The 19,787-nt window shown below is 38.8% G+C and overlaps 1 protein-coding gene across 1 annotated transcript in view; it reads right to left on the bottom strand.

Moving 5' to 3' along the window:
• The window catches only part of LOC116286870 (dynein axonemal heavy chain 12), a 38,582-nt gene extending 19,133 nt beyond the window's left edge, over window positions 1-19,449 (bottom strand). Inside the window, exons 1-44 of the mRNA XM_089038573.1 lie at window positions 19,286-19,449; window positions 18,749-18,915; window positions 18,133-18,223; window positions 17,873-17,899; window positions 17,187-17,382; window positions 16,593-16,662; window positions 16,292-16,453; window positions 16,045-16,128; window positions 15,697-15,808; window positions 15,022-15,231; window positions 14,282-14,420; window positions 13,870-13,958; window positions 13,432-13,746; window positions 12,880-13,005; window positions 12,621-12,706; window positions 12,370-12,490; window positions 12,112-12,285; window positions 11,416-11,604; window positions 10,923-11,108; window positions 10,534-10,734; window positions 9,980-10,174; window positions 9,502-9,623; window positions 8,572-8,734; window positions 8,247-8,366; window positions 8,115-8,165; window positions 7,721-7,825; window positions 7,531-7,651; window positions 7,323-7,452; window positions 7,114-7,231; window positions 6,917-6,994; window positions 6,700-6,792; window positions 6,465-6,611; window positions 5,654-5,791; window positions 4,829-5,080; window positions 4,465-4,550; window positions 3,934-4,045; window positions 3,540-3,617; window positions 3,100-3,240; window positions 2,811-2,894; window positions 2,101-2,286; window positions 1,822-1,935; window positions 1,453-1,641; window positions 753-1,108; window positions 123-417 (exon numbers count right to left, since the gene is read on the bottom strand). Coding sequence (XP_088894699.1) covers window positions 123-417; window positions 753-1,108; window positions 1,453-1,641; window positions 1,822-1,935; window positions 2,101-2,286; window positions 2,811-2,894; window positions 3,100-3,240; window positions 3,540-3,617; window positions 3,934-4,045; window positions 4,465-4,550; window positions 4,829-5,080; window positions 5,654-5,791; window positions 6,465-6,611; window positions 6,700-6,792; window positions 6,917-6,994; window positions 7,114-7,231; window positions 7,323-7,452; window positions 7,531-7,651; window positions 7,721-7,825; window positions 8,115-8,165; window positions 8,247-8,366; window positions 8,572-8,734; window positions 9,502-9,623; window positions 9,980-10,174; window positions 10,534-10,734; window positions 10,923-11,108; window positions 11,416-11,604; window positions 12,112-12,285; window positions 12,370-12,490; window positions 12,621-12,706; window positions 12,880-13,005; window positions 13,432-13,746; window positions 13,870-13,958; window positions 14,282-14,420; window positions 15,022-15,231; window positions 15,697-15,808; window positions 16,045-16,128; window positions 16,292-16,453; window positions 16,593-16,662; window positions 17,187-17,382; window positions 17,873-17,899; window positions 18,133-18,223; window positions 18,749-18,915 — 6,219 coding nt within the window. The 5' untranslated portion in view covers window positions 19,286-19,449. The remainder of the gene's footprint in view (window positions 1-122; window positions 418-752; window positions 1,109-1,452; window positions 1,642-1,821; window positions 1,936-2,100; window positions 2,287-2,810; window positions 2,895-3,099; window positions 3,241-3,539; window positions 3,618-3,933; window positions 4,046-4,464; window positions 4,551-4,828; window positions 5,081-5,653; window positions 5,792-6,464; window positions 6,612-6,699; window positions 6,793-6,916; window positions 6,995-7,113; window positions 7,232-7,322; window positions 7,453-7,530; window positions 7,652-7,720; window positions 7,826-8,114; window positions 8,166-8,246; window positions 8,367-8,571; window positions 8,735-9,501; window positions 9,624-9,979; window positions 10,175-10,533; window positions 10,735-10,922; window positions 11,109-11,415; window positions 11,605-12,111; window positions 12,286-12,369; window positions 12,491-12,620; window positions 12,707-12,879; window positions 13,006-13,431; window positions 13,747-13,869; window positions 13,959-14,281; window positions 14,421-15,021; window positions 15,232-15,696; window positions 15,809-16,044; window positions 16,129-16,291; window positions 16,454-16,592; window positions 16,663-17,186; window positions 17,383-17,872; window positions 17,900-18,132; window positions 18,224-18,748; window positions 18,916-19,285) is intronic.
• Window positions 19,450-19,787: the final 338 nt, after the last annotated feature.

Raw genomic sequence — 19,787 nt, 5'->3', positions numbered from 1 at the left:
AAGTCAGACCAGACCTTAGGAAATTTTATAGACCGAGTCCAAAACATTAGCAAACGTGCCGCGTCTGGCATTGTCTAGGACACAAAAATACCTTCTGAGCACACGAGCACTATGATACCTACCCTGAAGTAGAAATTGACGATGCTTGAAAAGATCCTCTGCATGGTCTCGTCATTAAACGTTGCCACGGAAATTACATTGAAATGACGTAAGAAGCGCTGAGTCACCGGGTTACGCCCTCCACCGGGTGGACCCATGGCGCAAATGAACTGGAGATCAATCAGAGATATTTTGGAAGTGTCTTTTCGGTCGTACCAGTTTCTATGGTCCAGGTATTGTCGGAGCAGCTCGATGGGGGGCTGGGCGCCATATTTCTCTAGTGCAGGCATGTTGACGTCATCAACGAAAATGATGAACCTGAAAAAATATTAGTTAAAAAATCTTATAAATTTTGATCTTCAAATTGGTTATTATTGGCTTATCAAGTTGCTTTCACTGCAAGATTGGTAATTCTTCTTCTAGCTACCGCCGGATGGAATATGGTGTTCTTATAGAGCGTTTTCACTCATGTGAGAAGGCAGCCATATTAGTGTACCAAAAAGTAGAAACTTTCTGCACAATTTTTGCATAAAAATAGAGTTTAATTTCAGGAGGATAGAAGGTCTTGTTTTGCTACACCAACATGGCCGCTGTGACGTCACGTGAAAACGCTCTATACAAATATTATATCTTTGTCTCAATCTGGTCCTTACCTCTTTCCCACAGGAGGCCCAAACACACCCTTACGTCTCTTATCAAGTTTAGACATGATGATATCCTGGCTCTGGTTTGCGCTGGTTTGAGCAGAGAAGTTAACAAAGGCCGGTAAGAACTGATCCTTAGGCAATCCATTCATGAGCTTGTCTTTGACATACACTGACTTGCCTGTACCAGTAGGGCCCACGAACATGAGAGGTTTATCATTGTGTATCATTAGGTCCATGAGGTATGAATACCGGGCAGTATCCATGGTAGGTACAATGATATCACTGATTCTCGTATTTTTACCACCGAGGGAAGTCGATTTGATTAGTTTTGTCCATTGAATCCAACTACCACGATTTTTACGCTGTAAAAATATGAACAAAATAACTGTTATAAAAAATAATTATTATAGATCTCGCGTTCTGATTGATTGGGCGCGTGTGCACACAGCACGCACATACACTTTCAGTTTCGTCATACGCGCCTTGTTTCTTCTTAAACTTCTCTCGTGTTCGCCAACCCCCGCGTGCTTTATAACTGCACATATCACGCGCGCGCACTTTCAGTCGTGTCACACGGTTCGTGCTTCTCCTAACACTTCCCTCGTGTTCGCCAATCCCCCCCCGCGTGCTTTATAACTGCACACAGAACGCGCACGCGTTTTTATTTTGCTTTTATTATCTACAGTAAGTCAACTGAAATACCAACCTCAAAGAGGAAGTCGTAGACCTGCCCTTCAGAAGGGATGGGTGCCTCGATCTTACCAACTATATTAGGGATGGGATGATCTTCGATCTTGCCTGCCATGAGATCCTTGAAAAACACGTCAAACTTGGCTCGACTGTCTGTATCTACGCATGCTCCAACCGACCATACCACGGAGAACAAGAACGAAGACTGTAGTGAAAAACCCGGGAGATAACATTAGAATATAGAATATAGAATAATTAAACAAATTTGCATGTGAGTTTAGTGACATCTAATAAAAACAACAACAATGATGATGATGATAATAATAATAATTATTATTATTATCATTATTATTATCATTATTATAAAATAATATTATCTACTTACCACAATCCATATTTTGAGGTGCTTAGAGTCTCCTTCTGTTGCTTCTTTTAACATTATTTCAACGAGGTTCATCAGTGAGCGTGCCAAATTACTATCAGCACAAGGCACTATCTCCTTCAAATACAAACAAACATCAAGCATCAATTATAAAATACCTAGCTGTACTACTGCTATGGGTGTAAGATTGATTTTACATTACTCTAATATTCCAAAGTGGAGGGGGTTTGCTAGCCACCAAATGAATCCCCCGCGTCCCCCATGGATTGATTATCAACTTACTTTACACTTTTTTCGTACAAAAGCCAAGCAAGCTGGTAACGCCCAGTGAAAGAGAGCTATGATCAACTTGGCATGTTCACCACTCAGTAGTTCTGGTAAGGCTTTGATCCAGGACTGTAGGATAGGATCCCAACCTAGAGAAGCTGGCTCCAAGTAGATCATACCACATCGACTTACAGTAGCAGGCTAGTAACAACATCAGTGAAGAGAATTAGTTCAAAAAACGAAAGAATGGAAGAAAATTAGACCCATTACACATTCTAATTTCAAACCACGTGTAATTCCCTTGAGAATAAGATTCTTTATTTGAGTCTTATCATTATCATTAATGTTTCTGGTAAAGTGTAATTGATGGGGAAAAAAGAAATAATACTCAATGAAATGACACGTGGAAGTAAAAAGATATTATACTCAATAGAATGACACGTAGAATCAAAAAGAATAATAATAAATGGAATGATGACACGTAAAAGCAAAAAGATAGTATACTCAATAGAACTTCACATAGAAGCAAAAAATATATACTCAATGGAATGACCCGTGGAAGCAAAAACCAAAAATACTCAATGGAATGACAATGGATTTGAAATGGGAACCATGAATCAGGCCCAAGGGATGAATGAGTGAAAGATAACATAATAAAATATGGAATTTTGACTAGAACGAATGTTCCCTCATCTACTGAAGACATCATGATGAACACTACTTACAGAAGCCTGGGACAAATCTCTGCATTCGAAGATTAGACTCATGACATTTGAGAGCTGTATGATTTCACCGCTCATCAAACACAGCTAAGTAGAAACAAAGTGTATATAGTGTTAATCTGGTAGGTGCTATCTACAGGTTATATTTATAGTGTTGCACGTGCAGCTCCCATCGCCATTGAAGCTATTCAGTTATGGAGCGTGGAAATTTTTTGACAGACCCAGTCGAAGAATCATAATCATGAATTGATGAATGGTATCCTATATGGTATAGATTGACCAGGTATGTTACCTTTTTGTTATCGTCCAGTACAGTGTTCATGCTCTCAATCCATAGTGTGTCAATAGGACCATCAAATATAACCCATTTGCGTATGTCAGTCTGATCCGAGGCATACTCACGGAATGTGTTGGCTACGATACCGTCTGTCCACTGAAAACATACGTTACTTCAATTAGTATACTGCTTTCTTTTTATGCTGCACTTTCCAGATGAAATGGTCTATTCGGTTTGATAGCGAGTATACTGTCATGTAAGATGCAAGTCCCGCAAAAGTTATCGGGACTCGGGACATGCTCGGGATATACACGGGACATACGAGGAAAATCTACAGGGATAGGGGATACCAACGGAAAATGCAAAAAATGACGCCATACATTAATCGTTAATGTAATAATTTTGGATTATTGTAAGATATAAAGGGATACTTAAAACATATATCTAGTACCTACCTCATGAGAAACAGGATCAAACTGTCCAAATAACTGACCCATTGTGATGGCTTTGGGATTGATAATACGATACCAAACCTACAACGATTAGAATTTACAAAAAACTGTCATAAATCTCGATTCTTGATTGGCCGAGATATGTGCAATATAAGCATATACTGCACGCGCGTTTGCGCTGTCTTTTCGGCTATTCTGAAATTTGAATTTTTATAAGAAAAATCTTCCGCTAAGCGTCGTGCTTCTCCTAACACTTCTCTCGTGTTCTGCCAATCCGCCTGCGTGCTATATGAATGCACACAGCACACGCGCGCGCTCACCATATCTAAATCAACTTATGACTCGCAACCATTCTAGATGTATTTCTATTCGTGATCCGCTATCTTTAATATAGTACCTTATTTATATTCTCGTCGTCATAGCCGTGGTCGTGTAAGGTAGTCATGGCTTGGGCAAGTACTTGTAAAACCGTTGTTTTCCCGGAGAACGAATCGCCGACCATCATGAAACTGAACGAATACGAGAAAAAACACTTTAAACAACAAGACTGATAATAAAAATTTTACAGTGAGCCGCACAAGAGTAAGTCTTGCATAACAAAGTACAAAGAGAGTAGGTTTTGTTCTGGGTGTGGAAGATATCATGGTACCAGGAAGTGCACTATACGGAATGCTCTTAGAGCGGTTTTCGTCTAAGTAGGAAACATATTGTACTGGCTTAAATCACCTACACGGTGCTACATGCAGCAACATTGAAATGGATTGTCATTGTCTTCCAGTAATTCATCCAATCACAATGCATAGTTACGGTAACGGTGAGAAACAGCACGGCTGAAGAACGGATACGGCGAATTTGTCGTATCGTTTCCCTCTCATACGAAAACCACCCTATCCATTAAACAATATTGAAGATGTCTATCATTCCTTACCCGTGACGTACAATCATCATCTCGTACGTCTGTATGATTTTCTCGCTGAAGAAATCCACGAACTGGATGTTCTTCTTGTCGCAGACCTGTAATAAGAATATCACGTTAGAAATAAACTGGAAAACGATCGCTCCAAATGGGAATGCATGAATTTAACAAAACTGTTACACGCGGAAAATCCGGTACAACTTGTACCGCGCAGAAAATGGTATTGAAATAAGGTAGTTCTACCTTTAACAGAATGTCAAAAATGCATATTTCCATGAATAAGTTGCGCGAACAAAAATTTCGTACTGCTTGCAACAACGTTTATTGCAAGACAAATTGCACGAAAAAAAACGCCTTTTCAAGTTAAGATACCAACCTCTTTCACGGTGTCCAGGAAAACTCCATAATCAGCCTTTGGTAGACTAATTCCAGGAAACAAATCCGAGATAATACCCTCGAATAAAGGAATATCATGGGAAAGGAATTTAGGAAGGTTAACATCCATGATGGAACGTAATAATAGAACGTTCTCGTCGTCGTTGGGATACTTTAACTTGAGGTTACCAGCAGCTGCGAGGACAGCTTTTACTGCACGCATACCGTAATCATAATGAAACTGCGACGATAGCTGGGAAAAGAATTGTAATATTAGGTGTTAAATTAATAAATAAATATAAAATAAAAAATAAATAATGGGTTCTTATATAGCGCATTTCAAATATCTCAATGCGCTTCACATTCATAACCAGTAGGAGAACTTTACGGGCTGCGTATTAAGGCGCTAATGGCAGCCGTGCAGCTTACAATTATGAGTATGAAATGTTAGTAGATTGGTATTATGCCTCCAAATGGGATAGGCTGTTGAACCAGGAGACATTCCCCTACTCTTACACGAATAATTCAACAGGTTCTTTTATGTTCCCCATTTACTGTAGGTTAGGAAGGGTTAGAAGACAGGGCCACGGCCAAGTCCTTGTCAGAGAAGACTTTCTTAATGTTGCTCGGAATATTTTTTCTATCTGAAAACCTTCAAATTTTATCCATACCCTGTACTTTAGTAGGTTTTGCGTCGAGAAAGAGAAACCGGAGAAAACACCTCGAATAAAGGAAGCCGAGGCCTAACAAACTCTTCTTACATTAGATGCGAGACCCCGAAACCCCAGAAGTGAAAAATAAATCTAGTATTATATAGTGTTCATACCTGTTCTGAGCATAATTTGTATGTAGTGACGATCTTGACTGATAAATTACGAGCATCGCGGAATCCATATGAATACAGCATGATCTCACCAATCAGTGCGTAATCAGGAACCATCATGGCTACTGTACGGAACAACACCTACCAACAACAACACAGTAATATACTATCACAATTGTATAACATTTGGATACGCGGGCTAAGGGCTATGGGTTACGCCGCATCAGGCGTATGTGGCGCAGATAACTGGACTTGTGGTCCATGAGGAAATAAGTCAAAAGGACTGCTGAAAATGGATTGCGCGTCGTTTAAGCATTCAGCGATAAATGCGCACACATTAGTATGCTCGTTATTTAACGTTGATTGACATTTCATACAACGTATTGGAGTGTGCAACACTACTGTGACACTTCTAGTGTTCTCTATATGTTCTCCATACAACGTTGACTTACATTTTATACAACTTTTTGGAGCGTACAAAACTTAGACACTTCTAGCAAACTTCAGATAGGCTGGAAACTTGCGCGTTGCTTGCGCAAAAAGTGAGACGCGCGGACTTTAGGAAATTTACCATATAACGTTGATTGAAACTTCATACGGCTTGTCACGTAATACACTAGCAAACTAAAGACAACAAGCTACAAGTTTACTCAAGGAGTACGTCGATGCTAGCTACGCCGTCACGCAAACTTTCTCTGCGTTGGGAGAGAAATGTTACGTTACGACGTGACGACCCATGGAGATTACGTGACGACCCTAGGAGGCGACGTGACGACCATGCTTAGGAGGCTACATCAATGTAAACGTGACTTACCTTAAGGTTATCAGGAAGCTCTGATCGACCAGCATACCCTGGGTTCATAGTGATGGCCACATAACAGTTAGAATTAAGATTTAGTTCAGTTCCTTCGAAGACAAATCTTGTCTGATGAGCTGCTATACCACGCTGAATGCACAGGATCTACGAAACGAAAAACAGTTTGCATTTATCGTACATAACATTGGTCATTGGTATATTTAATTTTAAAGTTAAATGTTTAAGATCCTACCTGCTGAGCGACCACGGACAACACCTCTAACTCGATGCGGTTGAACTCATCAAAGCATGCCCACGCACCACATGAAGCCAAACCCTTAAAGAACTATGGGGAAAGTAAAACCATTGAAAAACAAGAATTATAACGGACGGGAAAGGGGGATGGAATTTTGAAAGTTTACGAGTTTTATAAAATAGATTTTGTAGGATTTTTTTTTTCGTATCCTTACCTTTCCCATCTGTAGGTAATCCAGGCCGTCAGAACAGTTGAAGACAACGCATTGTATAGCAAGAGCTTTGGCCAAATCCTACAGTAATAGGGGGAAACGAGTAAGGCTAAAGCATCCCGAAGAAAACATTTTTATCCAATAATTGAAACTGTTCTCCAATTAAACATGTCATCAAATATGAACAAAGCCACGCATACCTTGGTAGTCTCTGTCTTGCCTGTGCCTGCTGGACCTTCTGGTGCACCACCAAGATTAAGATGGAATGCGCTCATTAGGGTTCGGTAGCATCGATCAGTCAAAGGAGTGATGACAAGCCTAAAAAAATATGACATTTCAAACTGCAATTTCGTAGAGCATGCGCAGTAAGACCCCAGAGAGTGGGCTGTAAGAGTCTCGGTGAGCTTACCTTCCAGAGTTGCCGAGATACTCACAACCATACGTCACAGATGCATTAATGATTCGTACTATACACTTCTCCTGTTCCCAGTAATAGCGAAGCTGGCACAACCACTGGAAGTCGTTTTCTTGAGTGACTCCTAAAACAAACAAAAATCGAAAGATGGTGGGATCCCTGTGGAAATAATACCAAAGGAAGCCCAGACGAGAAAACATACCTTTGTTTGCTATATCGTGCACAACATCTCTAGCATGGACATCAATGGTCACCAAGGCACCGAGTGTCACACGGTTCTGTTTGGAGAGTTTTCCTCGAACAAGCACAACTATTTCCTCCAACTAAGAAACAACAGGCAATGCCACTTAGAACATATATGTATATATAAAGATACCGATGCAGATACTCACTTGAGATGTTAGCTTCTCGTGGTATTCTTTGAGTCCATTAGGTCCAGAATTAATTGCATCATGGACTTCCTGTGTCCAGTAAATCTGACTGGTGCAGATGACGATCTGCATGAACAAGACCAAACACATTACATATTTAATAAGAACAAATACCATACTTAACAAGCTAGGAAGATTTTTTTTTTAAACGAGAGTAATTCAGCCTCTTCCGCAGGCGTTTAATTCTGTCTTTTCTTTCCCGGGCTTCCTGTGGAAGGCGTAGGGAGAGGGAAACTGAGAAGAATAAATTCACTCGCGGACAAATTATCATAGACACAGGTAGCCCAATAAGAAATATAGAATAGATAAGAGACAGAGGCCGCAGCCGGAGTCCAATGTAATCCATACTTCATACCTGCCCTGGCCAGTTTAGAACCCAGTCTTTTCTCTCTGTGTTAACGTAGGCCTGGAACAGTGCAACAAAAACATATTGTTAAAATTTACCACAAAAAGTTAAAACGATAATCGTATGACAAATACATCTTACCTGGACGGATTTCTCGATGATGTCTCTAATACTGAGGAGCATGATATCCTGTACTTGTAACAGCCATTTCTCTACGGCACCACGTGCTTCTGTTGTCGAGATTACTTCACTCAGAGGTACCTACAAACAAAGTCTCTGATCAATTTTTGTGACCCCAGTCATTTTTCTGGGAGTTGCGCATAACTCTGAATGGATAAGAACAAGCCCAATGAACCTATTAGTCAGCGCGCATTGTTTTTCGCTATCATATAAATTCTGCTCTATTTTCTTGGGTAATTACGTAGACGCGAAAATAGTATGATTTTATATCAGTGACACAACAAACCTTTTCGCCCTCACTGCTGAACATGCTCGTAATATCCAGAGAAGGCGTAAATTCAAGTTTAGCGATGCCTTCGAAGCATTTCTTGAGATGTGGTTGCACCCGATATGGATCCTTTGTCTCGGACAGGATCTCAAGCATTTCGTCGTTGGACAGAAAGAAGAATCTATAACAAAAAGAGAGAATTATGGTGAATAGCTCAAGATATGTTGGCGTTTCTTTCAATGGATAATATTCCTACATACATCATCATCATCATCATCATCATCATCATCATCAACATCAAAATCATCTTTACCATCTAATACCATCATCATCATCATCATCCTCATCATCATCATCAACATCAAAATAAACATCATCATCTTTACGATCTGATACCATTATCATCACCATCATCATCATCCTCATCATCCTCATCTTCATCTTCATCAAAATAAACATCATCATCATCTTTACGATCTGATACCATTATCATCACCATCATCATCATCCTCATCATCCTCATCTTCATCATCATCAAAATAAACATCATCATCATCTTTACGATCTGATACCATTATCATCACCATCATCATCATCCTCATCATCATCATCATCAACATCAAAATAAACATCATCATCATCTTTACGATCTGATACCATTATCATCACCATCATCATCATCCTCATCATTATCATCATCCTCATCAAAATAAACATCATCATCATCTTTACCATCTGATACCATCATCATCAACATCATCGTATGCCAAACGCCTAATCGATATAATCCTCATAAATCCTCAAATGGTGGATCGGAGATGAGGTGTCTATCACGACCTTCCGTAATTGAGATTAGGATACCATTCCATTTTTTATCATAAAATGCTTCAACATATTTACAACATTAATTTCAAAATATTTGACTGACAAGAAGGTATTAGTTCAGACCTGGAGAAGAAGAGTCGTTTCTTTTCCAGATAGGCGTTTAGGCCCTTGTTGATTTCATCAAGCAGGCTATTGCTGTCCTTCAGACGCTCGTACATGTTTGGCATTGCAGTAGCATGCAGCACCTGGAAAATAAGAACATACTCTGAGATATTGCACCCATCATATCGATACTACTACTTACCAATAATTAAGTCACAGGGATCCCATCAGTTTTGCCAATCAAATGTCCCAAGGGCCCTCTAAAGCTGAAACTACGCGTTTTTAAATATCGGCTATCATCGGCTATCATCGGCTATCATCGGCTATCAGTACGAATAGATTATCATCCGTAACCAGGAGTCCATCCCACTAAGGTGCCAGCTCTTAGTTCTATTTCTGGGTTTGATTTTCAGAATAGCGCTTGGTCTAAGGTCGGCAAGGTCGCGTGACCTATTAATAAAAGGTTGTGCACTAGTGAGACCCTGGGAGAGGCATATACCTTTGCATCTTTAGCTACATAGTTCATGATATCTCTCCAATTCCGATCAACAGTCTTGAACTTCCTTCCTTCTTCAGGCATCTGCTGCATGATGTCCTCGGAGCTGAAGATAGGCTCTAGGTACAACCACTGTGCCTGTACTTTTAACCATTCGTCAATGATCTCTTGCATCTTTAACAACCTCTCTTCCCAGGCCTAGAACAACGTGTAAGAAATCATCAACCGAAAGTCTCTATTAGTGTATGAATGGGACCTATCAGGTTAAAAACAATGTAATTACAGGCTTGGCAGTTGCCTCTAGCCCCCCTCCTCCTCTCCCTCCTACCCCCATTCGAAGCCGCAGACCGCGTTGCAAACACACATAAACATATAAATCAAAACCTTCTCCCTTTTATAAATACTGTTTTTAGGTAAGTGTATAACGATCTCAAGACACAACCAATGCACTTTTCAATCCTTGAGTACAACACAGTAGCACATATGGATTAAAATCCACGCCCACGTGAATAAAATCCGCTCCATCACAGGATTAAACAATATTTGTCAGCACAAACCTTGATTTCAGTTTCGAATGGTTTAATAAAAGGCGATCCTCTCATGGTCTGCGTCTTGACTATCTGATCATCAAGTGTTGTCTGGATTTCATCTACAGCAGCCAAAATAGACACACCTGTGTCTCGGTACTGGGTGGTATTGAAGATAATAGCATCCCAGTCATCGACCATGCGCTGCATTGCTCTTTCCAACGAAAATTCCTGTTAAAGTTAAATCATGGACATTTTTTTTAGATATATATAAAGAAAATATATCAAATAGGTTTTCATCAAGTTGATCTGATCCTCACAGTATATGAAGCAACTTATGCAGCTGCAAATTCAATATTGAATATTGATACTATAAATATTCCCGCAGAAAGCAAACAAGAAAGACGACAAACCCTTACCTTACTAGCACCGCCACTTATTCCTTCTAATACATTCAAGAACGGACCAAGATTGAGCTTAAGCACTTTGCGCAGAGTTGAACCTGAATCTGGAGTGACATCAAATCCAACAATCTCTGACATAGCCTTCCAATGACGAGGACGAATACCAGGATTGCACATGATACCAATCAGCGGGATGTGTTCCTACGAATTGACGACAATTTGAAATGAAATGCCTGATCGACAAGATGGTGAATGCGAAAAAGAGTAAATAGAGAAGGGATTGAACTACGCAGAAATCCTACATTAAAATTCATCCATTTAGACTGACCAGGACATTTTTAAATATGAGAATTCATACAATCCCTGCGAACAACCCCTTAAAGAACGCGCGCTTTTGTATTTGTATACACGGGACTAGCATTTTTAGTTTAATTTGAGTGTATTATAAATTCAAAACAACAAAAATTCCTACGTAGTACAAAGTTAATGACTTCCATTAAACACAAACCTTGAAATCTCTGATCTGTTGTTGTACAGTTTGACCAACTTTAATGCCGGCCAGTTCGGTTACTTCCTCTTCATTATCTTTGGAATCTTTGATACGACCTCTTGCTGCTTTTTTTTCCTTTTCTTCTTCTTTCTTCATCACTTGGAAGATCTTAACGTTTTTGTACATCTCGCGACCAAATTCTTCAACCTAATAAATATAAAGCATAAAGTAATAAAGGTATTTTCCTTTAAAGAGATATTGAACCAGAAAAAAATTATCATATTGATAAGATCAAAACGAGAAACGATTTTTTTAATACATCTATGCAATTTTTCCCCATCTAAGGCTAACTGAATGAAAATATTATAATAACTATCCTTTTCAATACAATAAAACAATGTATAATGGAATCAACAAACGAAAATTTTAAACAAAAAAGTAAAGTATAGAAAATTTTTAAAGAGAGAACTAGTGAGTGGCTGGCTTGTTTTTGCAGCATGGCGGGAATGTAGAGTTAGTCTATTGTGACGTAACATTTGTAAACTACGTCAGAAGGCTGCGCGCGAGCAAACATAGAAACATTCCCAACCGTCCACTCACACCACAGGCTTCCCAATCTATTATAAGAATGTTGTTGCACGCGGAGTGGGAACACTGGGCCTTTAACTTGCAACACGACAAGTTGCGCTTAGCCTAATAAATAGTCCTGATTACCTCTGCTTCTATTGCTTCAGCATTCAGTTCCAGGAAAGCACCATCCATCCATTTCTTTTCGGACTTCTGCCATTTAACCACCACAGAGAAGAGCTTTTGATAAGGCTCGATAGCTTTGGTGATTGCCTCCACTTCAGGATAGTCAGTACGTTCCCATTTGAACAGGTCTTCTTCCTACGAGTCATGACCATAATATGAACGGGCGTTAAGAAAACTAACCTAACTGTCATAAAATATAAAAACTTAGGTTTAGTGTACCTCATTGATGAATCCAATGGTTTCAACGGATTCACTTAGTTTCTTCTGTACAGACTGGACGTCCTTGATATACTGTGCCATCATGTCTAGATCACCGCATTCCTTGAACTCTTCTACACGTCTATACTAAAACAACAATCATACTCATCAACAAGACAGCAATCATATTAACAATGATAGCGGCGTCAATGGGGCATTAATCCACACCAACGATGATGCCGTATGATGGTCATATAAATGTTATATCTTACCTGCTGAGTTTTGATAGCTCCAGCATGACTTTTTCTCGCTTCTCGAGCAAAGCACTCTCATTCTTCTTCTGTGCTCCAGCGACAATCTACGTCGTCAAAAAATTGGGAAAAAAACAAATCTTATTCACGATGTAACTTAGGTTATGAATACCACCATTTTATTTTTTGTTTATAAAAGTTTTGTAAGTAGCTCAAATAGCTCGGTATGAAGTAGTCACCAAGGTAACCTGGTAACCATAGTGATGCAGTTCAGACTCACCTCGTCATTAAGATCGAAGATGGGATCAATAGCCTTGGGCCAGTTCAGCACCACAGAATTGACTTCCATGTCTTCTTGTGTAAAGGTAAAGACATCCAGGAGATACGATAGCCTGTTGAACGATTCCTGGAAGAAGCAACCACAGATGTTACACTAGATACAGTACAGTACGCTTCTTTCATGTATACATTAGGTTAGAAGGTTGCCATATTGGATGGCTGAATAACAAAGATTTTCACAAGATACGAACTTCAAATCAGGGGAAAAGATTTCTGTCAAGGCTGCCATCAGGTTATCTCTCAAACCCCTACTTCTAATCAGATATTTTAGATGACCCCATTAATGTGAACATAACCTCCCTCACAAGAGGCCAATGCCCATCCAACGGAGTTAAAAGAAAGGCTGTAGGGCTGCCAGCACGTGAAATTGCAAATTCCCTTCCACCAGATATTCTAAGACCCTGAGTGACCCAACCCAGTCTCTGGGGTGTCAACATCTTGCTTAACCATCCATGGATACGAAAATTTTCTTTAATATATCACAATTACTTACTTTGATATCGTTTCCAAGCTTAACAAGCCCTTTACTCTTTGCTTCCTCCACAAATTTCTGCAGTTCGATCATTTCCTTGGTGTCTTCTGGTACTCGCATAGCCTTTTCTTTAATCGATTCATACTCGGAGATGATTCGTTTGTTTTCAGAGCGGTGTTCTTCAGCTAATTTATTGAGGAGTTCATCAGCAAACTTGTTGGCTTTACTTGCGAGTCCTCTCTTAAGATCATCACAGTCTAACTGGACCATATCGAAGTAGGCTATGGTTGGTAAGCTGTTTATTTCTCGGGCAAGTGACCGATATCTATGGATTTCCTGGAAACAAAACATTTTTGAATTTAACATTATGGACATTATTTTCTTTTCTTTTCTTTTCTATGCTAAAGGGGAAGACCTTATCTATAACGGCTGGACTATGTCCATTTATGTATAAATTACCTGTGTGTATTCTTCAAAAGAATGATCTGCTGCCATAAATTCATTGATTAGTCTTCTCGCTTCTCCTGAAACAAGGTTGTCGTACTTGTCTGTTGAGGGAAAAAAATAAACTTTCATTCACACTGAATAAAAGAAACAAGACGTAAAATATACACACTTGACTACACCATGGACACAAAGGAAAGTATTCTGCACTCTATTTTCCTGCTTTTTTTCTTGGGGAGGGGGGGGGGGTGGGATGGTGGTGGCTATCTATTAGCTATCTTGTGCCAAGAAGGTCTTTTTAGCATAGGCAGGACTTTACTTGCCAGGAGGGACCAATGAAATATTAAAGTGAACTGAGGCACTGACACATTGAGGAGTATGTGTACACTTTTAGCAACAAAATTTATTTAAAGTCTAAATAACTCACCAAAAGAATGGAGGTATTCAACTGGCTGCTCAAGGTTTTCCTTCACGGCTTGTTTGAGAAACACTTTACACTTCTGAAGAACAGCTTCATCTATTTTGGCATCTACATGGTTTACTGTATTGCCACCAGCCAACCAAGACTGAAACATAATATGCATATCAGTTAATTAAATGAAAATGTTACCTTTCCTTTAAGGCTCTGCCCCCTCATTTTGGGTATGATCACTATGACCCTAATGCTGAGAAAGGCATATAGGTACTGTATCTATATCTATATCTGGTAAGAGATCTTCATAGTCTCCCAATTACTGTAAAAGTGGATATTAAATTTATCATCATCATTTGCATGCAGCAAAGTGACAACATTGTTATTGGGACTGTAAATATAAACATAAAAAATGTTCCTGTCTGCAACTATTATTATCGTATATTTATGTCATGAATTTTGTGATCTCTAGGTACAGTATGCAATGCATGCTCATGTGATGTGTTGTGTGGTGACATTATGTGAAGTGACAGGTGATGTGACATGACATGAAATGACAGGCAATGTGATATGTGATGTGATGTGACTAAACATTAGGTAACAGCTGATGCTAGCCTGCATAGCGGTGCTTTATAGAGGGGAAGGGGGATTGGGGAGAAGGGAAGAGGGAGCTCCCCTCCCCCCTCCCCAAAGCCAGACTAAGGTGATGCAAAGGGATAGGTTAATGCTGCGTAGAACAATGTGATATAATGTACCTGTACAGTAGGAACACTCTGCATAGTATTAGCAACAGTATCAACCACATGGAGGACAGCTCCCTCTACATCACTCAAGACTGGGTAGAACTGCATGTTATCGTCATCATCAAGGATTAACTCCATCTTAAACATTGGTAGCATGTTTTTGTTGTTCTCTTGAAACAAAGATTCCCAGGCCATGATTGTCCTGGTTATCATATCATTCAGCTGCAAGATAAGTAGTAACGAGTGCAAGTTAAATCTTCCAATCTTCCAATTTTATGAATACCTCAAACAGTGTGAGTCAAGTGAGAGGCAAGTGCATTAGCACTATGCCACTCTTGATTAATCCTAATGCGTAGTTCCAAAAATTATCCATACCCCCCCCCACAGAGGAATTTTTTAAGACACTCCCCCTACCCCCAGAAATTCCAATTTTCTTCCATACAAACTCTGTAATTTTTTTCTTTCTCTGACCCCGCCACCCTTCAGAAATTCCAAATTCCTCCGTGAGATGGGTATGGATAATTTCTGGAACTACACAATGGCATAAAAATTAGTAAAGAAAAATAAAAACCAGCAAGAAATGTTTTTGACAGCATTCTCGCCTTGCCCAAGGGGTTAGGTTGTGAAATAAGGACTAAATCTAAACTCCACATTCTAGGAATCTGATGAAGTCTGAAATATACTCACCTGATTGGAGATTAGAACTGAGACACTGTTGTAAAATGCATCAGTCTGGCTGGTACTGAGATGCTTTAACATGTTTTTGTCTATAAAAACATTAACCACCTCTGGGAACCAACTATTGAAACATATAAACCAACATCACATTAGTAATATTACCAATGTCCACTTACTTAACTTAACGAGTAAAATAACATTCCTAAAACCACTTTTTAATTTTACAATGGTGCCATATTGTGGCACATACGAGCCAATAACTTTGATAAAAGAAGGTTAAGAAGCAGCTTTGTTTCACAGCCTATCAGAAATGCTGGTTAAACTATAAGGTACGCTGTTATTTATGGTGTTACTAACCTGTGCATGAGTTTTTCATCTGTTTTCTCACAATCCAGAGTGACATTATTTTTCAAATGCTCACACTCGATAGGACCTTGACTTCTGCAAAACATTTATTTTCACAAATTTAAATTTATAATAAAAAGAATACAGATAACCATATATGTTGGTAAACAGGTAAACAGCAAGAATAATTGACATTAAAAAAGCAATTTTTTTCCAATAACCACTGATGATGTTGTTTAAGAATTTTTTTAACATTTACCTGAGGCCCGATTGGTCAGTGATGAGCATTGACGCATGATTCCTACTCTGACAGATGTTCAGTATAGTCTGCATAGATGGATGTAATATATGTAAGTTTTGTTTGATCATATCTCTTGCTGCATTGAAACTGTCTCTCCATGGACTGGAGAAATCCAAACCCCTGTAAATAAACAATATTGGAATCATTAGTAACATCTTCAGGATGATATCTATTATATTACAAATATTCTACAAGCACCTAATCTCATGTCATTCATGTTAGAAGACATTTTTTTAGTTTCTCAATTAATGCTACTTACACAGCATCTTCAGGTAAATCTTCATCTCCTTCCACTCCCTTTACTTTAGGTTTCACAAGAATGTGTTGTACTAGTGTAATGAATACGGTAATAATGCATCAATTTTTGAACACATTTATGACATATTCCCAATTTTACTTAACCCCTCTGGCCCCTGCCCTTCCCTATTGTAGTATAAAGTCCCTCTTTTCCCCTCAAATTTAGTTGAGTAATTATTTCCTGTCTAGGCATGTGTGGAGAGGAAGCAAGGTGGCAAAGAGTGGCCGTTGACTGCCTAGTATTTTCTAGTATACCCCTACTGTATATGTCCTATACATGTACATGTACCAGGGGCCCTAAGAGATCCACAACAGTAGAGAGGGTGGCAACACTAGACGATGACAGTGAGCAGGATTTCAAAACAGTTTTTTATATGTCAACTAATGTTCTAGGGAGGATGATGATGGCGAGGATGATGGAGAGCACATGAAAAACCATTTTGTAAACCTGCTTGTGTCATCATCCAGCATTGCAGACATCCCTCCTGTCCATGCTATAGAGGTCCCTGCCATGTGATGACCAGCGCATTGATACAAAATAAAGCATGTATAGTACTAACCCATCTGATTTTCTTCATACTGGCTTCATATTCCTTTTCGATTTCTTGATGCAGTTCATCAATATATGACTGTAACCATGGTGACTGAACAAGTCTTGATGGGATCATGGTAAGGATAGTATCCCACCATTCCTGTGCCATCGGCGTCACAGGTCCTTCTTGCACACACTTCTTTAAATAGTGATAATTCAACTAAAAAACACACATTCTACATATTAGGCTATAAACAGCTATGAAGATGGAAATTTATAAAAGCTGTTATAATTATGGATCCACCATTTATTCATATAAACATAACATCAAAACCAATAAAAAAAATAAGTGCTGCTTGCTGCACTAAATTTTATTTCATTTTTGACAAAAAAGAAAGCTTATTGAGAATGCAAAAACAATCATGCTATTTGGATTGCTACTTCATTAGTACTTTATATATAGGTCAGAAGATTATGATTATTTAAACATAACATCAAAACCAATGAAGAAATAAATGCTGTTTGCTGCACTAAATTTTATTGTATTATTGACAAGAAAGAAAGCTTATATTGAGAATGCAAAAACAATCATGCTATTTGGATTGCTACTTCATTAGTACTTTATATATAGGTCAGAAGATTATGATTATTTCAAGAAATCAGAAGTCCTAGAAGCCTTGTTATTAAAGGAACACTTTAATAATACTTACCCTGATTCTTCTTTCAGAGCTCATCATCTGTAAGTTAATTACAAAATATACATGCATGTAAGAACCAATCAAATGTATGACACATGAAGCAGACCACGAAAACAAATAAAGCCCAGAACAAAAAAGTTTAGAAAAAGGTAATATTATTGATCTGTTAAATAACATGCTCATCTGGTGAATGGAAAATTGAAAACTAAAGGAAAATCTGTTGTCATGAATGCACCAAGATTTTTCAGAGGAAGCGCTTTATAATGAGTTACCTGTGAAGGTAGGTCTGGCTCCCCTGGAGGAAATGGTTTCCTCTCAAGGCTTTCCACCGTATCCTTTAAAGAACCATCTGCTTTTTGATATCTGTGAGATGTTCAAATGAACCATAATAATAAATTATAATAAAGTATACATCACCCTTCAGCCCCCCTAATAAGAGAAGTTTGCTATATAGCAGTGAGGAGGGGAGAAAAGACCTGTAAAACCTGTACTAGGGAACAAAAATAAGATTTCAAGTAGAATCTAACCCTCTGCATCCCCACCCACCCCCAACCCCGTTCCCTTGCCTGGTAATTATAATCCATGCACACTTTTGTACACATAAACCTAAAGTGTATCAAGGTGCAAAGCACTCTCAAAAGTGCTCCCGGAACATAGTTTTTATCATAAATATGGCTTGACGGGGATGGAGATATCAGCAAAATGGAGGAAGATGACTGTCCCTAACTGCAACCCACTTGCCCTGTTCCCTGTGCACCTTCTCAGTGCACCCCAAAAATTGGGGGTTACATTTGAAAATATGGGCTGATGGGGCTAAGATGGCTATGCAACAACCCCTAACCCTCCCTCCCAAAGTCTCCATGGTCCCTATGTATAATCAATACATACAGGATATCAGCAAGAAGGTCTTGCATCTGTTCACTTCTTCTGTATGTCCTCAATCGGCTGTTATCAAGTTTAGAGCTGCTTGGTGTAGTAGGTGACCCTATAGGAGGCAGTCTTGGTAGCTGGCTGGCTGAATTGGTCAGCCTAGCTTTCTCTCTACTGACTGACATCTAAAGGGAAAATTTTTTAGTCATATAAAATATAACTAGGTTAAAGCAATATTTTGTAATTTATTGGTTTTATAAAATTAAGGAGTTCAAAGAAAGAAAATTGGAATTCATTGCGACTGTTCGTTTGCATCACGTTGTTACGTACGACGTTACAGTAATAAGCTTTTAAAAAGTGCATTAGCCCTACCACACCAAAAAATGTCAATCGATTCGTAAACAACGCTTTTAAATATGTATCACAGCTTGAAATTTGAAGCTAAAAACTCCCAAATGTTATATAAAAGAAAGGATTAAAAAATACTGACGTCTTATCAGTCCCAAAATGCGAAATGTTTTTGCTCTTTAATCCACAACAAAACCAAATACCAACCTTTATAGCAAGGAAACGACGCTAATTTTCTGAATAAACCCTTTAGAAGTGTTGCTTCATTACTTCAAAGTAGAATTAAACTTCAAGGCAATTTTGTTGTCAAGTCATTTTGCTTGTTTTTAAGTTTCTACTTATTTTCTTGCTCAACTGTTACGAAAATAATCCAATATGGCCGCTCTTTTGTTGCTATAGTGACGTCAAACAAACGAAAACTGTCCGAATCTCTGACGACAGAAATTCGAGAAATTTACCACAGGAAACCCATGAACTGGGGGGCTCGGGGGGCTCTATCTATACCAGTGCCAGAACCAGTGCTGTTAAAAAATATCATAAAAAAGCAGCATAAAAAAAGCCGAAAAGAAATTCAACACAAATGACAGGAGTTCGTGAGGAAGGCGGTATTTTATTACCAATGCAGCTTGAATCTCTTTACTGTTTTATTTTTTTCAATTATTATTATTACAAATGATATGGTTCTTACGTGAGTTGATCTTTTACGGTT

This window comes from Actinia tenebrosa, unplaced genomic scaffold, assembly GCF_029948245.1.
Source record: "Actinia tenebrosa isolate PJP-AT-01 unplaced genomic scaffold, QUT_ActTen_1.0 PGA_scaffold0__85_contigs__length_37466705, whole genome shotgun sequence".
Lineage (NCBI taxonomy): Eukaryota > Metazoa > Cnidaria > Anthozoa > Actiniaria > Actiniidae > Actinia > Actinia tenebrosa.
The sequence above is the reverse complement of the archived record's forward strand: the minus strand, read 5'-3'. Positions and strand labels throughout refer to the sequence as shown.